The sequence below is a fragment of the Echinops telfairi genome, unplaced genomic scaffold, assembly GCF_000313985.2.
Source record: "Echinops telfairi isolate 266 unplaced genomic scaffold, ASM31398v2 ScPeMD7_7400;HRSCAF=8409, whole genome shotgun sequence".
Lineage (NCBI taxonomy): Eukaryota > Metazoa > Chordata > Mammalia > Afrosoricida > Tenrecidae > Echinops > Echinops telfairi.
In genome coordinates this window covers 58,463,567-58,483,720 of record NW_022111300.1, presented here as the reverse complement: position 1 = coordinate 58,483,720, position 20,154 = coordinate 58,463,567, and the positions used below count along the sequence as shown (strand labels likewise).

Genomic DNA, 20,154 nt, shown 5'->3' with positions numbered 1-20,154 from the left:
TAGCCCTATAGCTTGTCAACAGGAGACAATACTGTTTAAAAACGGAACAGGAATAACCAATAAAAATAAAATTCTAAAAGAAAAAGCACACATGCAGAGAGTAGTGCTGAGCAGTGCTCAGAGCTGTCTCTGGAAAGGAGCTGAGGGGAAGGGCATGGGGGAGAGCACTGTCAGAGAAGCAGGGCCCAGCAGCCGGCTGGCAAACCCAACACAAGCCGACCACGAGCCCAGCAACAGCTGCAAGCTGGCCCAGGAGCCGGCAGTGCGGCCTTCTGTGGTGCCTACGGTCAGTCGCTCTGAGTCGGAACTAACTCGGCAGCACCTAACAAGTGTGCGGCGCTGTAGAGAAGAGGTTTCTGGGAAAATGCTGGTTCCCTGCCCTGCATGCATGATCGCTTATCTGTGGACATCTGTAGAACGCTCGCCTAATTGCACTGTCCTTTAATCACTGTTACCTGTCCTTTAATCATTATTTAATCATTATTAATACCCTGCTTTTGACCACACAGAAGTCCTTTTCATTACAGTTATCTGTAATCAATGGCATCCCAAATTAAAATTACAAAAAGTGAAATTCTCTTAAAATAAACACAGCCTGTAATGTGCAGTGACGAGTCCCTGCTCCCTCAGTGCGAGCGTCCAGGAAGAGAGTCAGATGAGAAATAGAGAAAAGAGCAGAACCCTCTTCTTTGACGCAGCACCTTTGTGACCTGATGGCGCCTGCCTCACCCCCGGGGACTACTACCTTCAACCCCTGGGACAGTCCAGCTTGCTACCCAATGCAGCCCTGTCTGGACCACGCGTAGTACTGAGCGCAGCACATGCTGGAAGTGGGCTCACCTTTTCTTCAGGTTGAACAGAGCACGTTCTTTGGCTTGAGGAAGCTTTATTTCCTGGGTTGACCATAGCATGTTTTGGGGTTCTTCAGGCTGACAATACTCTGGAGCAGAACACACTAGAGGGCTTCCCTGCAATGCGCTGCCTCTGTCCATGGGCCCACCTCCCACATCAGATGCTACCTGTCCCATGAGGACTGTCCGAATCAGTGGAAAGACTTTGGTGTTTCTTTGCCTGAGTTTTTCTGTCCATTTGAAGCAAATATGGTTTGATCTTTCTAACCCTAAACCCTAAAATACCACAGGCACACACTAATGTTAAATGAATATTCATTAAATACTGAGCAAATCCCTCACCTCACACCATCTAGTCCAGCAGTTCTCAACCTGTGGGTCTTGACCCCTTTGGGAGTCGAACGACCCTTTCAGGGGTTACCCGATTCATAACAGTAGCAAAAGTATAGTTATGAAGTAACAATGAAAATAATTTTTATGGTTCCGGGGTCACCACCACATGAGGACATTAATTAAAGGATCGCGGCATTAGGAAGGCTGAGAACCACTGATCTACTCAATCAATCCCTCACCTCACACCACCTGGTCAACATACCCTCACACCATATCTAGTCAACATACCCCGAGTCTGACACCATGTAGTCATTCACCCTCCAGGAATCTCTTGCGGTGTTCTGAATATGCCAGGCTGCTCCTGACCTTTATGGCTCTGTACTAATAAGTCCAAACATGCCTTATGAATACCCCCTCACACTCTGAGGTACAACCTCTCTCAGAGCTACCTTCTCAAGGCAATCTTGCCCACTGATCCTGAGCAAAGTTCATCACGAACCCCAGGACCTCACTGGACCTCCTCACTCTTATGCCTGTCACCTGGCTACCCTTGAAATCACCTTCCAAGTCTGTGGCCCTGCCTGGAGCACCCGAGCGACAGGGCCTCGGCATCCCCATGCCACTCTGCGGCAGGAAGGCGAAACCATCGGTGTTGGTTTAAGAAGAAGTGAACATGTGGTGACGTGCCTTCCTGACCTCGTAGGGTGTGCACCGACCAACGTGAGCACACATCTCCACAAGGTAAATGACCTGAGCGATGGCTGGCCAAGGAAGGGGGCCGAGAGCTGGTGGTAAGAAACAAGCTCGGAAAACAGGAAGGGGCTCCGAGTGTTCCTGTGGCCTCCTGAGGAGTCAGAAGGACCCCAGCTCCCGGAGGCGCCACACAGTTTCAGGCTACCACCAAACCAGGTCAGACTGAAGAGGCAACAAGGCTGCTGGGGCCAAGTGCCAGGGCTTTGCCCAGGTGAGACTGCCGGCCCGTCTTTCTTTCACTCTCGGTGGTTTACAGGCTCACCATACTCACTGCTCACAGACCCCGGCTCTGACAACTCTAGACAGCAAAGCATCCCACGCACACCCCATCCCTCCCCCAAAGGACAGCTGGGTGCACAGGGTGGGAAGAGTAGGAAGGGGTTTCTGCATCACCCTAACCTGAGCCTCGAATTACTGGAAAACACCCAAGAATCATGTCTGGGAAGAATGATTTCTGTATATATATTTTTTAAAAGCATTATCTAGTCACTACTTTCTTGACAATGCGTGTTCTTCGGGAAGCAGTCGAGCAGACGATACTGTTCATTCGGGCTCTTCGGTGACAGAACGAGAGGCAATCTTCACCGCCTGGCATTTAAAAGTTTTCAAACGGAAAGTAAAAAGACAACCTTCCATAAAAGGTATTCACATAGGACACGCATGGTAGGTGGCTCCTCAGCCTCCGGTGAGATCGAGTTGGGCGGGGAAGAGCAACGATTTTTCACAAAAAGCTGAGAGAGGCTGCCTGGTGCACTGCCGCAGACGTGGTTCACGTCACTACAGGGACCAGACTCTGTCTAGAGCTCGCAAACCACAACCACCAGCTGAACCAAACCCTTATTTCATTTGGATACATCTGTAGATATGATGGGTGTAATTAATTGTTCAACTAAAAATGCAATTCCATGGTGCTTTTAGTGATTTAGGTATACACAGCTTTAGTTTTCAGAGCAGACTAAAAATAGTGATTTTAATTTATTCCTGCTGCCTACAATTACCCACAACCATGTATTTTTAAATATTTCCAGCCTATAAAAATTACTAATTTTTGCCACTTGTGTTTATCTGCATTTAGACTTTGATTTGGATAAATTAAGCTCTCAAGTGTTCCTTGCTTTATGAAACTCTGCATGTTGTACACTTCAACACAAATAAATGACTTGTACCATTAGAGGTTTAAATAATGTAATGTATTTCATGCTCAGCCTGAAGCTGGATTCCAATGAGGTTGCTAATGCACGTAATGATTAAGTGTAACTCAAATACTAACTGTGTTGTTGAAAACATGACAGGCAATAATTTGGTCTATTATATTCTGCCATTTAATTGCCTAGTACAGACATTCTCTGACACGTTATGAAGCAATGATTTACAATTATTCAAGCTGCAAAGGTCAGAAAGTGACATTATAATCATCTACATAGAGATCCCTTCTAATGCACAAAAACTAGGTAATGCCACACACACACACACACACACACACACACTCACATACACACAAAGAGAGTTTCACTGCATTGGTAACTTTCTGCTGAAGGTCTCTTATACTGAGAACACAGGCACAAACTCAGTTAACAGACATCTAGACAGTGTCAGTGCTCTCTGCATGTACCCCACGGGGACAAGTTTCTAAGATGCCCTATTCTCTTCCAATTCTATCCAAGAATGTAACTCACTGAACCTGAGCACCGGGCCTGGACAGGGCCCCTCACTCAGGTGGATGTATGCCGCCCAACACGCAGGCCGGGGTATGTAATCTAAGTGCAAGACACATGGCCCAAAATCAGTCCAACTACATCCAACCAACTCCCCAAAGATAGCCAGTATTAATGAGCAGAGCTGATGAGTTTTGTCCCTCTCCTCCTAACAGTAAGATGACATAATCGTCACTATTTTAGGGACTTATCTCTTGCTATTATTATACCAGCCTGCTCATTTTGTTGAATGCTGCAAATCAGCCACGCGTGAAGAACAGCGGGGAAAAATAACCAGTTTATTGAAAACAATACTTATAAATGGGAAAAGTGACGTCGAGAGAGAGACAAGGAAAACAACTCTGAGCACCAGAACATCCACGGAAGAGACGGAGCACGCCGTTTTTCACACTTAAATCTGAGCAAAAGCAGAATGAAATAAAAGTAGCCGGTGGGGTGGAGAGGGGGAGAGGCAGTGAGGAAGAAGACAAGCTAGCTGTCACATACACAACATCTTATACACCTATCAACCACCCTGCAGGGAAACTCGGGCAGAATCAAGACTGGAACTAGGGGACGTGGGAAAGAAACTGCTAAATGTTAAGGGCACGAAAATGAGGGTGTAAGTAAAAGAAAGAAAGAGAAAGACCCTCCAGCACTAGTTGAATAACTCAGGCACATCACAAAAAATACTTTGAAAGTTTCCGTCTGTAAGGCTGGAATAATCCTCAACAATGTCATAAAAATAATCCCCTAGGAGAAACCTTCTCAAAGATATAAAGGTCAACAAATGTGACATATGGTGATTACAGCATGTACTAGTTCACAAAGCACTGCATACACAGAATTACTGTTGACAGTACCGCAGATGTGATTACATAGTATGTATACACACACGTATATATACACTGAAACTGATTTTTAAAAATTAATAAGCATGGGACGTGGGGTCTACAGTGACTTTTTAAAACTACTGAGATTTTCAAGTTCTTGACTGGTAAAAAACAAGATCGTGGAGTTAGTCGAAGTGTGAGTCCCACCTCTTTATAAACATGCTCCCGAGTGACCAAGTTGTTAACTAGCAGCTATGAAGTAAGCTTTCTGCAATTTCTTTTTCCTCCCTGTGAGCCTCACATCAGACCCATGTCAGGCTGTCTTGTTAACTAGCACTCATCGGCCTAGAGAGAAACACCTCGTGTCGACCAGCTCCATCTAGAGCAGCGGTTCTCAACCGGTGGGTCACAACCCTTTGGGGGGCCGAACAACCTTTTCACAGGGGTCGCCCGATTAATAACAGTAGCAAAATGACAGTGATAAAGTAGTAACAAAAATAAGTTTATGGTTGTGGGGTCACCACAACATGAGTAACTGTATTAAAGGGTCGCCGCATGAGGAAGGGTGAGAGCCACTGGGCTAGAGGTTAGAGGCAGGCTTAAGGAGGAACAGCCTTAGGAAACCTTCAGTTCAACTCTTGCTTCTCCTAAAAGTGAAAGTAAAACTAAAGCCTTTTAATTACCCACAACACATCCTGAAAACAGGAAGTAAAAAGCAAAGCCTGACCCTTTTTTTTTTTGGGGGGGGTGGTCTCTTGTTTGCTCATGAACACTGAGGCTCAGCCAGACTCCACACCTCAACTGTGTCTGTGCGCCAGGGGTCAGCCACTCCTGCGCTCCGTGGCTCAAGGCAAACCCAGCCTCAGCGCAGGCCGCCTGCTGCAAAGACTTGTCAGTGAAGGGAAAGGATCTCTGACATTGATCTTTAAGATGCAAAGGAAATCTGCTTAGGGCAGGCGGCTTGTGTCAAATTCTGTTCAGGAAGTTGCTAAAAGCAAACCCTACCACTCAGTCTTAGCAGAACAAATAATAAATAAACGAAACAAGGTTAAGTAGGTAGTTAACAAGCGCTAGAAAGATAATAAATGGAAAAAGAAGTCAGATCATCTAATAAAGCATGAACAATTAGCCTGGTTCCCCGAAAAGCACTGTGGCAATGTCTTCAAGCTCACTGTCTCTATCAGTGTCACCAAGAGAGTCGGTTTTCCACAGAAACAAGAGAAAGCAATGCAAGGGGTGACCCCTTCGCTGCACCCAGGTGCCTGCCCCGTCCTGTTCGTTTTCCGTCTGCTGTTGCTCAGTCAGGGTGATTTGAAAAATGACGGCAACTTCTCAGAGGCCGAGCCATTGGAGAAAAGCAAACAGGGCAGGGCCTGCTGTGTGTGACAAAATTATAGAGCTAATGTTGCTGAAAGATCACGTCACCTTTCAAAGCATGATTTTTTTAAAAGGTAAAATTTATAGCAATTAAACCTAATGAAGAAATGCAGCATGCGCTGCTTATGTTGAGGAACTAATAGGTCCACTGAGCATTTCTAAGATGATTTAGCCATCAGTGATAATGAATTGACATTGTCAGTGACGTTAACGGGCCAAGGCGCTCTAGGGCTACTCATCCCAGCCAATCCTCGTCATCTGTGTGTTTCCCACTTAAAGTTTAACTCACCTCCTGCCCTGCCCCTTCGAAATCCAATCGACAGACTAGCCTTCACAAGAGTTCACTTACATGAGGGCACCTAATTCAGGGCCAGCCTGTCGCAACTATACAGATATCAGCTGGCACTATTCAATTTACTGCAGGGCTTTGAAACTTATCTTTACGGTGGTTAAGAGCTACCCTGTTTAAAAGTACCCTGTTATATTACCTTAAAATCATATTTCATTTAAAAAGTAAAGAACACTATTATTTCATGGTCAGTAAAACTGAATGGCTACCAAAAATCTACGGGATACAATTTTGGAATTTAACACACACACACACTCATCTCCTCACAGAACACTATGACAGCAAGATAACACTCACGTATGCTTATTTGCAACTCACACGGTATCATGTAAATCAAAGTGTTAACTGTGTGTGTGCGTGTAGCCATTCCAGAAGACAAGCATGCATTGCTCACACCAATCAGTGCTGCTTTGTTTCTGACGCTCTCTAGTTCAGAAACTGTGCTCTGAACAGGTTTCCCGCTTCCATGGCAGACTTGTACTGACCCTAACAAAAGTGAGCACGTCCACTTGCGATGCCACAGAAATGGAGAAGAGGCGGCACTGCAGTCTCACAGCAGACACGCCCTGGCTCCCTCTTTCCTGTCACTCACGTGGTCAAAACAATAAATGCAGTCTCTCTGAAAATTCCAGGGCCCAGAGCAATTAAAATGAACCATTTGGCACTTGACCCTTGCAGCGAAAGTCAGAAGTAACCAAACTCATTCGGCCACTGATCTTCAGAAGGCAGAGGTTCATCTTCATTTACTTTCGCTGAGAGTCCAAGAACCATCAATCCGGCCAATGAATAAATCACGGGCCAGAGTGAATAAAAATGCTTACAAAGTTATTTGTGAAACTCTCTTAGGGTCAAGAAATGCACCTGCTGCCTGGAATGAAATGCACTGTCTAGCGGAAAAGCAGAAGCAGCCTTCAGCTTGGGAGGCAGGCACAAGAACCTCCCAGTAAGCGGATGGTAGGACAGCCCTGCAGCCTCCCCGGTCATACCGGAGATGCTTTGGGAAGGAGTCGGGAGGGTTGTCCGTTTCTCAGGTTTCACACCTCAAGTGTTTTTATATGATGCAGTTAAGAGTTCATTTCTCCAGCACAGTCACATTAAAATATACTCCTAATCAGAAGGAAGGTATTAAAAGGCAACTTGGAAAGTCCGGCAAAATACTATATATGGCATGGCATTTTAAAACCTCTTTAAACATTTCTGCTAAATTAATTAGTTCTGCATTAGGCGTCTCGGTGCGTCCTATTAACTGCAACCATACTTGAGTGAAAATGAGACGTTATGAATGAGTGTTCAGGGGAAGTGACCATTAACTAAAAAGGGTAAACCGCATCTTTTGAAGTAAAGTTCTACAAAAAAAAAAAAAAAAGTTCTACAAAAACATACTCTGCGCTGGGTGCTCAGCTTCAGCTCCCCAGTAACGAGCAACCAGCTATTTGAACTTGTGAGGTCTTTGCATCTGTCCTTCTACACTGTGTCCAATATGACGGAAATCAAAGCCAGGATTGAGCAGGAGGAGGGAGACAAAGCCTCCATACATGCTCTGAGAGCTGGGCGGCATTGTTTTTGATGTCTTTAATGGAATCTCTGGGCTCAAACACAGCAAGGATTGCCAGGACGGCGCAGGGCCAGGCAGTGTTTCCTTCTGCGGTGCACAGGGTCGCTACTCGTCGGACGGAACCCACTCGACGGCCCCTCACAACCACCAATGGAATTTACAGTTCTCTCTGGCAATGTGAATGAGCATCCTGTAATTTAGTCAATTTACAGATTACAGGTTCAAATTGACCTTGTAGCCCATGAAATTGCTCATCTCCAGTGGAGGATTAGAAGTAGGAGAAGAATGTCATCACTGTACTTAAAGAATTTACCATAACAATGGCAGAGAGGATATGCACACTTAATTTTTGCCACTTGCTGTGCTCAGTTTTGAGTTCTGAGACAATGGTGCCCAGCTCCCGTTTCCTGGTTCCCAGGGCAGGAGGGCACCGATTAACTCACCCACAGACATGGCACTTGTACTCCCTCATCCCAAGGTGGCGTTTGACATGGTTTCTGGCATCTCCAAGCTGAGCTGTTGCAAAATGGCATATCTTGCACTTGAATGGTTTCGATCCTAAGCAAGTACAATGGAAAATGTTATTTGAATCTGAATTATACATGTCTAATAGTTGTTAAGAATTTCTGTCCCCAAAAAGAGATGCTTGCATTCACTTATCATTTGAATGGACCACATCCAACCTACTGCCATCAACTTCATCCCAAATCACAGTGACCCTGCAGGACAGAGCAAAACTCCCTCGCAGTTTCCAAGGAGCCCTGGTCATCCTTACAGAAGGCGACTGCCTCATTCCCATGTCCTGGGGAGCAGCTGGTAGGCTTACACTGCCGAGCGCTTTAACCACTGTGCCACCGGGCTCCTTTGAGTGGACCGGTACAGCACAGCAGTGCAGCACAGCAGCTTCACCTGCAGGACTTTGATGGGTGGTGTGCCTCACTTTCACTAACGTTCTCAGGATTAAGACTCAAGAGTACTACAAATGAGAACTACTCTTAGTTCTTATACTATACTTAATAGGCAAGTTGTGAGAAAAAACTGGGAGTCTTTTTTCTTATTGTGCATAACATAGATCATAAAAGTCATTCAACATTTAAAATGGGGCATTTTGAAAACACAAATGCATACCAGGGTAGCTGGGATCCTAAAGTGTATTTATCATCCAATAAATTTCTTAGTTTGCTCCTATTTCTCTGACTTTGAATGTATTTACATTAGCAATGTAATTTCAGATTTTCCTGTCGTTTATCTCAAATGATTCATGACACTGCTATTTTAATAGTATGCAATGTATGGATGTACAGTAGATAAATTATTATATTTTTCTGATCGTTTTATGGACAAAAATGTGTGAAGATTCTGTGAACTAGGAGTATTGGCACTGCAGCTATTATTTCTTTCAAACGCAAATATTTAAGCATATAATACATACCATGAACAAAAATTTTCTAAATCATTCCAAAAGGAAGTCAAACTAAATTATATTGTCAGCAGTGGATTATAACTCAGCCATGGCTGCCGATAGACACTCGGCACCCACGTGACCAAGAAGCCCCCCTCATTCTAGGTGTCACACGAACGCACGCACCGCGCTCCAATTCCCAACACTGGCTCAAAGATGTTCATCAATATCAGAAAAACCAAAGCCCCAAATCAGTACAAGGTGCCCAGATTTCTCATATCGTACTTAGCGCATATTTGATGAACTGCCTCTTCCTGTATAGTTAAGACACCATATTAAATATACGTGAACTTCTATAGATATACAAAGAGAGAGCAGATTTTTTAAATTGGCAATAAGTCATATTTGATCAATGAACCATTGTGCAGTGCCCTTGGAAGAAAAGGGGGGGGGGAAATCCTCCAAGAATACTCTGTTGAAATTGAAGCGTTCAGTAAAAAATTTGAGAGTCTTAAATTTCAATTTAATTCCAAAAAGCTGACAAAAAAAAGTGAAGCATTTAATTTTCATCTTCTCACAGAAATAAAAAAGTCAACAGAACTAAGCACGGCAGACGAGGTTGACTATTTCACAGTTCAATGACAATGAAGCCAGAGCTCTTAACACTCCCATTTCTACTGCGAGAAGTAGATGTAAAATATATTTAGCACCTGAATGGTTATATCTCGTCAGCTTTATATGTTTAAATGTCAAAAGCAGGTTGAGACTGCAGAGTACAGCAATCACACTCTATCCATCACATTAGGAACTACAGTTTATTTAAATGATTCGGATAAAACCAAGCCTATCACTACTCTGGATACATTGCCTATCAATACACAAAGGAAGGGAATTTTTAAAAATGAAGAAGAAGAAGACTCAATCACTTGCCCTTTACATTAAGTTGCATTAAGGATAATAAAGTAATTAAGAAATTATTAATTGGCAATAACATTAGGAGTCCAAAGAAGAGAAAGAGCTCTCCCTATCTGCCCTTGCAATGTTGGTGAAATAATTCCAAATATCTAATGGATTTCATGTTTTCGCTTTTCTCCTTGGGCAATTGAACTCTAGCTCTTCTACCCAGGTTTCAGGAAAGACTGGGGAGAGGGCCTGTGGTGTCCCCCATTTACTGAACTGGCTCCTTTGTTTTGTTTTTTTAAAAAGAGCCTTCCATCGGGACTCAGCAGCCACTGCTGCAGTGTGAGCAGCTCAGAAGGTATTCTGTTGAACACTTTCATGGACAACCCTGGGAGGCCTGCACGGTCTCCATCTCTTATATTCAAGTCTCAACCTCTCCTGCTTGTGCCATAAAAATCCAGATCCTGGCAGACTAGGAATAACATTGATTTGTATGTATATTATAAAAAGAAAATCTATCCTTTTTTTTTTTACTGGTAATACTTCAATAGTTAAGCTTGCTAGCTGCACTCCACAGTAAGTGCAGGCATAGCATTAATAAGGCAACATCAGCTCACAAGGTAGCCCTCTCTAGGGCCGGCCTTGGTGACAATGAACGTCAGTTCTCTCTGGAGTACCAGGCCACCTGGACTGGCATGCTCCTCAGGAGGCACTTGTGTTTTCATTTGACCTGAATAGTTTTTCAAAAGGGAAAATCCAAGAAAGGATAACTTTCTGGCGCCTCATTACTTGATCAAACGGCTTCCAAACAATCTACACAGGCACTTCTCACTGACCAGCACAACTCTGATATGCAGCCCCGCCTGAACCTGGGAAAAAACAAATCCTCAGCCTTAAAGGGACTTAGCCAACGTAGATAGGGCCCGCTGGACCCCGACACCCAAGGACTCTACAGGCCTTCTAGAACTCGGAAACATCTAGCCATCTGCTCTGCGATCCTGTCGCAGGCAAGCCAACGAGAGAGGCCTCCAGGCCCACAGAAGGCAAAGAACCAGAGGTCCTGTCCCCACTGCCCGTCAGCACACCTGCGTGCGCCATCCTGAGCTCCCCCAGGCTAAGCAACCCTAACTGCCCAGGTGAGTAGGGTTACCCCAGCAGGTGCCAGCTCTCAATGGCAGTAAGGGATATCACGCACAGAGTGCATGGCTGTAGACATCTTCCTCACCACAAGCTGTCTGCCACAGCGGATGCGGGGACAGCTCACAGCAACAGCAGGAAGGGTTTGGGGTACGGCCTCAGAGCCCCAAGGCCTCTTCCTAAACCAGGGTTCCTTTGTTTCTCAGAGACCACGTGGCTCTCATCCTACTCAGCATGGAGAAGGAGCTTCTAATCCCACAGAGAGTAAATCACCAAGTATGAAAACAGGGTTTGGAAGACTAAGCCTTTTCCAGTTAAACATTAGTAAGAATGTCTGCAGCACCACTTCATGGGCCTAAGCAAAGTATCAGCAAAGCAATTCATCTGAAAGTGCTCAATTTTTTTTTTTAAATAACCAACTTGAAAACCTGAACAGCAACTCCCCGCCCACCCGCCTCCAAACAGGGCTGGCACAGTGGGAGGGGTAGCCGGGCCCTGCACCCTCCGGCACAGCGGACTTTTAAAAACCATGTCTGAGCACAATGACAACAGCTTGCTGATAAGACCAACAGATGTTAAAAAGTATGCTAACTTTGACTAAATGTTACAATCAATGATGTAACTTCTATAAGTAGGGTTACTTTGTCACATATTGATAGGTACCTCACTTTCACACCCACATTAACTTGATTTTAAATGCAATTAATACATATAGTCAAGGAAGACTAATGGACTGCGTCTGCACTTAACCTGGTGGACATTTTCAAATGGCACCAGTGACCAGTGCAAACCTATTTTGCATTGTAAACGACTAAATAAATCTTAATGGATTAAGAATGATCAGCTATCAACACACAAGGGAAATTAAGTGCTGAAATGCCTCCATTGATTATTTTAAATTATTAGCCTCACTCTGTTCTTGAATTTGTATGCTTTTAGTGAGCTTTAACACATTTACAAGACTTATTGACTATAATTACAAGAGAATTCAAGTAATGGACACATCAATTATAAGCAACATGTCTTGACCAGACAGTTGCATAAAGAATTCTAAAAGGAGCTCCATTAGCATCTTCCTCTTCGTTTTATCCTGTTTTATCTGCCTTAAGAGGGCATATTAAGAAAGTCCCCAACTTCTGTGCATGTGACAGAAACCGATTCCTCCAGCCCTGTCATTCCGTCTGGCAGATGGGGATGGGGATGGGGATGGGGATGGGGATGCGGCGAGCCAAGGAGCCGCCGGACTTGTTCAGATGCACTGCCTCTTTGGCACGAGGGCTCTGGGGCCCGAGGGCAATGTTCACAGTCAGTCTCCTAGTTGCGCCTCTTGTACAGGTGGCCCTGTGACTTTCTTCCTTAGAAAAACTTTGATCGCTCTTTGATCACACCAAACTATTCATAATGCTTGATGCTCTTTTGTCTTCTTCCTTGTAACCATGCACTAAGTTTCAAAAACGGCATGAACTTAAAGTATAGCTCCAATAATAAGCCATTATTTAAAAGTACAGTAAAATAAACCTTACAGTTTTAATGAAAATATGTTCATTGAAATGTGAATTTATTATTCAAATCCACTCATAAATTCACCCATGGAGACAGAACTTGTCTAAGCAGAGCGCTGTGATTTAGAAAAGCTGTCTATTTAAAATAAAGAATGTATGGCAGGTTTATAGAAACAGTGCAGGGGATTTTTACATAAATTTAGAATGGCTTATGCATTTTCTACATACACACACAAAGAAAAAAAATGTTGTGGGTATCTTGTTTTGTTTTTTTCTACTTAAAATTAAACATTCTAAGAAAATGCCACGTGTGACCGCTCATGAAAACAAAGTTGGGCACCACATCCATGAACCCCAACACCAGGCCCCAGAGACTCTGAAAATGTTGACAGACGTGGATCCTAGGTCATTTAGTACCTGGGAGTTACCCGTCGGGTCACCAAAATTTCTGACACTGAACTTTTAAAATCCCTACAATAATAAGCAATGGTGTCTTAATTTTAAAAAAAAAACAACCCACTGCCATCGAGTCTAATCCGATTCACGGTGGCCCTATTGGACAGGATAGCATGCCCACGGGTTTCTGAGACTTAATTCTTATCAGGAGTGGAAAGCCTCGCTCGTCCTTCTCTGGTGATGGTCTTTACATCCCTCAATGGTACCATGTAGGGCAGTAGCCGCCGCAGGGGTAGCAGTTCAGACACCCTACCGAGGGTCACTCAGGGTCAGAATAGGCTCAGTGGCAGTGGGATGTCCTCTTTAAACATCAAGTGCCATTTAGGAGACAGACTTTGAGAAACTCAATCATTGGGACTCAAGAGACCACTGAAGAAGGCATGAACCCACAAGTCACCAGGGCACACAGCCTTTAGACAGAACTCAGAGAAGTCTCTCAGAGCTCATCCACCATGAGGATGGCTAAGTGCAGTCAGTGACTTTCTACCGAGCACCACACAGCAGTTACCTGGGTGGGAGCTGCACGCTGATGGACAGACTTGGGTTTCATGCTCAGGAGCCCCAGCAGCTAGACAGTGCTGCTGTGGCTTTTACTTACCTGTGTGTGTGCGAATGTGAGCCAGGAAGGCCATCGAGTTGCTGCTGCGACACATCTTCCCACAGTACTTGCACACGTTGCCTTGGTTCTCCTCGCGCTCCCGGTTGATTTGCTCAGTGTCTTCAACTATGTACTTGTTCACCTCCCGCAGCAATTCCTCATGCTGGCCTTTAATGTGGAGAAATAAATTCTGCTCCGAATCAAAGGGCTCGGTACACTTGACACATTTGAAGGTGGCCCCGCCCTCGGGAAGCTCTTCCACACTGGCCTGCTCATTCCTCAGATGGCCAGCGCTGGCCAAGTGCTGGTGAAGGTTGCTCTCGGTGTAAAAGGACTTCCCACACAGCAGGCAGTGGAAGTGCTTCTCTTTCGTGGGGTGCTTCATGGCAATGTGTACGTTCAATCCACTCAAGCCATCCGCGAGGAAGCCACAGTCATCGCAACGAGTACGGGCAGATTCACCAAAGCAGCTGCCTTCGGCTTTTTTCTTCTTCGCCCCTGGAGCAGTGTCCTTGAATGGAAGCTCGCTAACTCGCACTCCAGTAGCCAACAGGCCTTCCTCAGGCTGGTCTATCAGGTCACCATCCTCGGGATTCCTGATCCTGACTATGGAGGAATCAAACTGGCCCAAACTGTACATGGCCTGCTCTTCGTCATCAATGCTGACGACCGTTTCATACACACCGTTATTCTCAACCACGCTACCAGGCGCAGGGCCATCTGCTTCCAAAATAATTTTAGTTTCAAGTGGTGGGTTCGTCAGAGTTTCTCTGTGCTCCAGAAGGGAGCCTTCCTGCGTTCTTTTCAAGCCCTCTGAAGGAGTAGGCACACCTCCACCTCTGCTTGCCTCACCGGTGTCCAGATTCAGCTGTTCTCTCATGATGTCCAACACGATAGGGACGGCGCGTTCTGCTGGGTGGTCTCCAGCCAACGTTTTGGGACCCAGAGTGGGATTCACAGCTGCATCTTCGCCATCACCTACACCCCCCACACTGCTCTTACCTTGGGGGTGGGGACCACTGAGGGCATTCAGCAGGGCAGGGTTTTCTTTCGCTATTTCACAATTCGTGACTGAGCTCTCCGAGTTTTCATATTCTGGTCTGCTTGGGGAGCCATAGGTAGAAGAAACATTTAAGGAAACTGTGTCCGTGGGTTTCGTAGCTTTATTCTTGACAAGGGGCTGCTTGTAAGTCTCACCAAAGGGATGGTCTTCATTCAAATTAGATTCTTCTTCAGTCGCAATCTCTACTGACTCAGGAGCACAGAGTACTTGAGACGTGTCTACATTAGGATTTGCACCTAACATAGAACAATCGGTGGCATTTCTAGACTTAAGACGATCTGGCGACTGGTCGAAGATTATCTGAAATTCTTCAGGACTTTGTTGACGCTCCTCTTCTGTGACCATGATGTTTTTGGACACGTCTGGAGAACTTGCTTCTACATGAGTAGAAGAGTTCAGGTAAGACTGCCTTTTAATTTTGTGCTTCTCTGTGGCGGCATGCCTGGTCATCTCTCGCCGAGTAACTGCGTAGTACTCACACGCCATGCAATAAAATTCAAACTCCTTTGTATGCTTCCGCTTGACATGCAGTTCCAGAGAAGCGGAAGAGTGAGCGCTAAACTCACAGTGGACACATTTATTGTCACTTGTTCCTGGAACATCTCTCTGGGCATGGGCATCCCCGTCTTGGAGAAGGGCCTCTGGCTCTAGAGACACTTGTTCCGTCTTATCATTAAGCTGTTCCGTTTTATCATTAACTTCCCCATGCATGGAATGAAAAACAGTTTCAACCTCAACTTCAGTGATGTTTCCAGCATCTGCTGCTGACTTTTCTGAAATGGGGGCCCTGGTCTCAGCAGACTCAACAGCACACTCATCTGGAAGGGTCATTGCTGTCTTGGTGGTCTTTCTGCAGCCTTCAAGATGACCCCCTTCTGGGCCAACAATGATGTCTGAGCTCTGTTTTCCACTGGCTTCTGCCTCGACTCGTGCTTTATGTTTCTTGGTGGCACAATGGCGTTCCATGTCGCCCTTGGTTACCGTGTAGTACTTACACACTTTACACAGATAGCTGTACTGGTGACTGTGTTTTCGTCTAATGTGAACAGTCAGGTTTGTAATACTAGAGGCCAAAAGACCACAATGGGAGCATGTCCTTGAGAGGTTCCCTTTAGGTCGCCCTCTCTTTGGGGCACCAGTCAAAGCCAACTCATTGTCTTTGCCAGACTGGGACAGTCCCTTCATGGTCAGGGTGCTCTTCTCAAGGGAGAACTGCTCCTGTAATTGCACGCCCTCTACATGACCTTCAGTCCTTCCATGTCCAGCAGTGCTAAACTCTTCCTTTTTATCATTTATGCCTATGCATACCCTTTCGATGCACTCTTCAAAGCTTAAACCAATATTGTTTCTCTTAGCATTTTCAAGATGCTTGCTTCTTTTAATGTGTTTCTCCATCCCTTCTTTGCTCATTGAATAAAGATTACAGGCTTTACAAAGAAAGTGGTAGTCTTGACCATGCCGAAGCTTTATATGTCTTGTAAGGACAGTGGAAGATCTTGTTTTATAAAAGCACTTCTTGCACTGAAACTGGGGCTTACTTGAGGTTGCCTGCCTTGCTTCATCTCCATTGTTCGCCCTAGACTTGGGTTCCTCCTGAGTGCCCTTGCCCGGCTCATTCCTAGAACCTGTTGCGCTTGCCAGTTCTAACGTCCTTACAGGCAATGTCTGTAACACCAAATCATGGTCAAGAGACGGAGAAGTCTTTGGCTGAACCAATGAACTAAGATGCTTCTCAGTTGTTTTCGTGTGTTCTTCCAAGTCTTTCTCAGATGAGAAAAACAGATGGCAAGGAGTACAACAGAAGCCCAGACTGTGCTTCTCTTTCATGTGGGCGTGAAGACTCGGCTCAGCCAAGGAAACAAATGGACAGCATTGGCAGGTGAAAGCAGAGACAGGTGGCTGATGCTGGTTAGTGTGCAGATGTTCATCAAACTCCCTCCTTGACGTGGTTGAAAAGTCACACGTCTGGCAGTACAACGGCATTCCTTGTGCATGGCACCTCCCCACATGGATTTCCCAATCGGTCCTGCTTGTAGCTATGTGACCACAGCCTGTACAAGTCCACAGTGTTTGGAGGTCCGGAGGAGGCTTCGCCATCAGAATGTCAAGCTGCTTGCAGTTCCTCTTGTCCTGCTTCAGTGCTTGGGTTTCTGAGGAAGTCACACACCCACCACTGGCGCTGCTGCTTGCTTCGACTTGCTTCATCATTGATTCAGTGTCACCTGTCTTCACCTTCATTCTAATGTGATTCATGTACAACCGCTGAGTTTCCTTTGTGCCTCTTTTACTCATTCCTAAAATATTAAACCTTTTCTTGGCTTGACCTTTTAAGGTGAACGTGCCAGTTCGCCGTCGAAAGCTATTCCCCAACATTAAAACGTTTCGCTCAGGCCTGGGTCTCATATTGGTACCTAGGCTAGTCTGGGGTGTGTTTCTGTGGGATTCCACTTGAACTAAGAGAGATTCTGGGGTCACTAAAGCTCCTGCTGTTTCACTCTGGTCGCCAGGACTCCGTGCTGGACGTAGAGAGGCAACATTTTCTTCACCAACGGCGTCTTTTTCTGCAGAAGTTCTAGACGGCGTCGTTTTCACAAGAAGCTCACTCCCACCACCACTTTGTCTAGAAGTGCATTCTCTGAAATCTTTACATCTGTTTCCAGTCTTTCCTAATCCTTTTGGATCACCATTCTTAACTACTGCTTTAGAAGCTCTTGGTTTTGCGTGGACATTCCTTGTTCCAAGGGCACACAGGTTTTTTGGAAAGGATTGCTTCGTTAACATCTGTACAAATCCGCCGCGTGCAGCAAGATTCTGTCGCCGGAGATGTGTTTTGCCAAGATAATGTGCCTTCAGAAGGCTTTCCTCGGCACAATGGAAGCCACAGAGGTCACAGGAGAAGACTTCCGGTGGCGCGCGTGCCTGTTTGACGTGCAGATGGGAAGCTGTGCTGCTCTCGGCTTTGTGGCCGCAGTGGTAGCAAATGTGCTTCTGGGGCGGCGGCAGGTGGCGCTCGATGTGCTGGGCCGAGTCTGAGGGGCCACAGGTGCTGCACTTGGGCACAGTGTGCACATTTCCCAGGATGGAGCTCACACTGATCTCCTGCAGAGGGGACTGGGCGACTCCTTCTGGGACAAGAGCAACCCCTTCCGGAGGCGACCTCTCTTGCCGCCCAGTGTTCCCAGCAGCATGCAGAGGAGCCAGGCTGGCGCCATGCGTAGGCACGGGGGCCGCCTGCTCTTGCAGCCTCAACCGCTTGGACTGCAGTGGGCCGTGCTCCTCCTCGAGGCCAGTGTTGCCCAGCTGGGGCAATTCTGAAAGGGCTCTTTTGCGCGCAGGCTTCTCATCTTCCCTCGGGGTCTCTCGGCGCACGTCCAGCAGCTCGGCGTCTGAGGCTGGGGCAGGGCTCGGAGCTGGGGTGTTGCAGGGTCCAGTTCTGTCCTGGGCCCCCCTGGGTCTCCTCTCGGGATCCATCCTCAGGGGCGCCTCACGGGGCGCGCATCATCTGCGAAGGGAAGAAAGGCACACCGAATGAGCGCTCTGCTCTCACTGGGATTAAGAGCCCTAATCCGGCAAGGCGCCCAGATGGCATTATCACGATGTCAGGGCGACAGAGGGACCCAAATCTGACAGGGAGCCCAATGGCTTACAATGATGTTCCTAAACATCATCCAACCAGCGGCAGACAGTCTCGTCACAGCTGTCTCGTCATTCCTGCTCCGGCTCCTCTACCAGTCGCCAATGGCTGCGTCTGCATCTAACAGTCAGTCCGGATGGTCCGAAACCACATGGGAACAGGAAAGGTCGGGAACACAGGGGAACAGATGGGAAAGGATTTGTAAACATAAAGTAATTGTATTTCATACAATGCTTTAGAAGCATTAATATTGACTTTTTATTTTTCATTATGCTATTTAATTCAATTAAAACATATCATTTTCCTATTGATTTAATACCAGGAATAGAGGTTTCAGCCAAATGCCATCTGATTTGATGTTAATAAAAAGACCCTATTAGGATCTAGGCCTCAAAGCTACGGACAACTATTGTCAGCTATCTTACCTATTTTTCTATTAGCAATAGTAAATCGAATGAAACCTATGGCTTTACTTCCTCTAAAAGCAGAAAACAACCAGAGTCTGGGGGAGTGGACCAAGGTGAATTGGCCTAACATAGTTCAAATAGACAGTTACCTACTTTGGTGAGTAGGGACTGGGGTTGTAAAGCTCCTAAAACAGCTATCTAAGATACAACTATTATTTACTCACCATCCAGAGGAAAGAAGACTACTGAGGACTCAACACATGACAATAATTAAGCCAATGGACTAATGGACCATGCAAACATCCATTTCCACAGTCCTGAGGCCAGAACTAGACGGTTCCACCCCGCTACCACCACCAACTGCTGTGCGAAGGATCACATTCGAAGGTCCTGGGATAAAGCAGGGGGGAAATGTGGAACAAAATCTAAATTCATAAGAGACCACGCTGACTGACTAGTCAAATAAGAAACTGGTGAAGCCCCCACCACTGTGGCCCGAAGTGATGTCACCTTCCAGGTCTGTCCTGAAGTCATTTCATGGTAGAATAATCAACCATGTAAGATCCAAAGGGCAGTATTTATACAAGGAGAGTGTACAGAGGGCTAGAAAAGAAGGCAAGATGGAAAGAGGAAATATAAAAGGAAGTGGTGTGATGATCATACAGTGCGGGGGATTATAACGGACCAGTTGAAAATGTGTATGAACCTTGAATATAAAACTGATGATCTGCTCTGTAAAACCTTCACCTAATTCACCATAGTTATAATAAAGTAAATAAAAAATAAAAGTATGGAACAAAATTGCACAAGATAGCACTGAAAGCAGAAGCAAAGAGAAAAAACGAGACTGGACTTCACATAAAAATGTCTAAGGCAAGAAGTGAAGGGACAAGCAACCCACAGGGACAAAGTTCTGGAAATCATACTTTGATAAGGGGCCTATATCTGGAATACACAAGTGACTATAATATCTAAATGTAAATATAGAAAGAACTTTTACTAAATAAAGTTTACAAAAATCTTTTTTAAAGATCTGAATAGATTTCTTCAAGGAAGATATACCCATGGCCAATAAGCAACTGGTCTATCATTTTTAGTCATGAGGAAAATGCAAAACAAAAACCCTCGAGTGAAATACTACTTCACACACTTTAAAATCAAAAAGTCCGTTAATATCACGTGTTGGCCAGAAGCCCTCCTATATTGCTGGTTCTGAAAATTATTAAATATAGAAATACGATGTGACCTAGCTTATGACTCTTAGGCATATACCAAGAGAACTGAAAGGCCCAATGTTTTCACCAATGTCG

At 45.5% G+C, this 20,154-nt stretch overlaps 1 protein-coding gene across 1 annotated transcript in view; it reads right to left on the bottom strand.

Moving 5' to 3' along the window:
* The window catches only part of ZNF407 (zinc finger protein 407), a 363,650-nt gene extending 345,376 nt beyond the window's left edge, over positions 1 to 18,274 (bottom strand). The window contains exons 1-2 of the mRNA XM_004715932.2: positions 13,741 to 18,274; positions 8,189 to 8,303 (exon numbers count right to left, since the gene is read on the bottom strand). Of these exons, the coding sequence (XP_004715989.1) occupies positions 8,189 to 8,303; positions 13,741 to 18,274 (4,649 nt within the window). The remainder of the gene's footprint in view (positions 1 to 8,188; positions 8,304 to 13,740) is intronic.
* Positions 18,275 to 20,154: the final 1,880 nt, after the last annotated feature.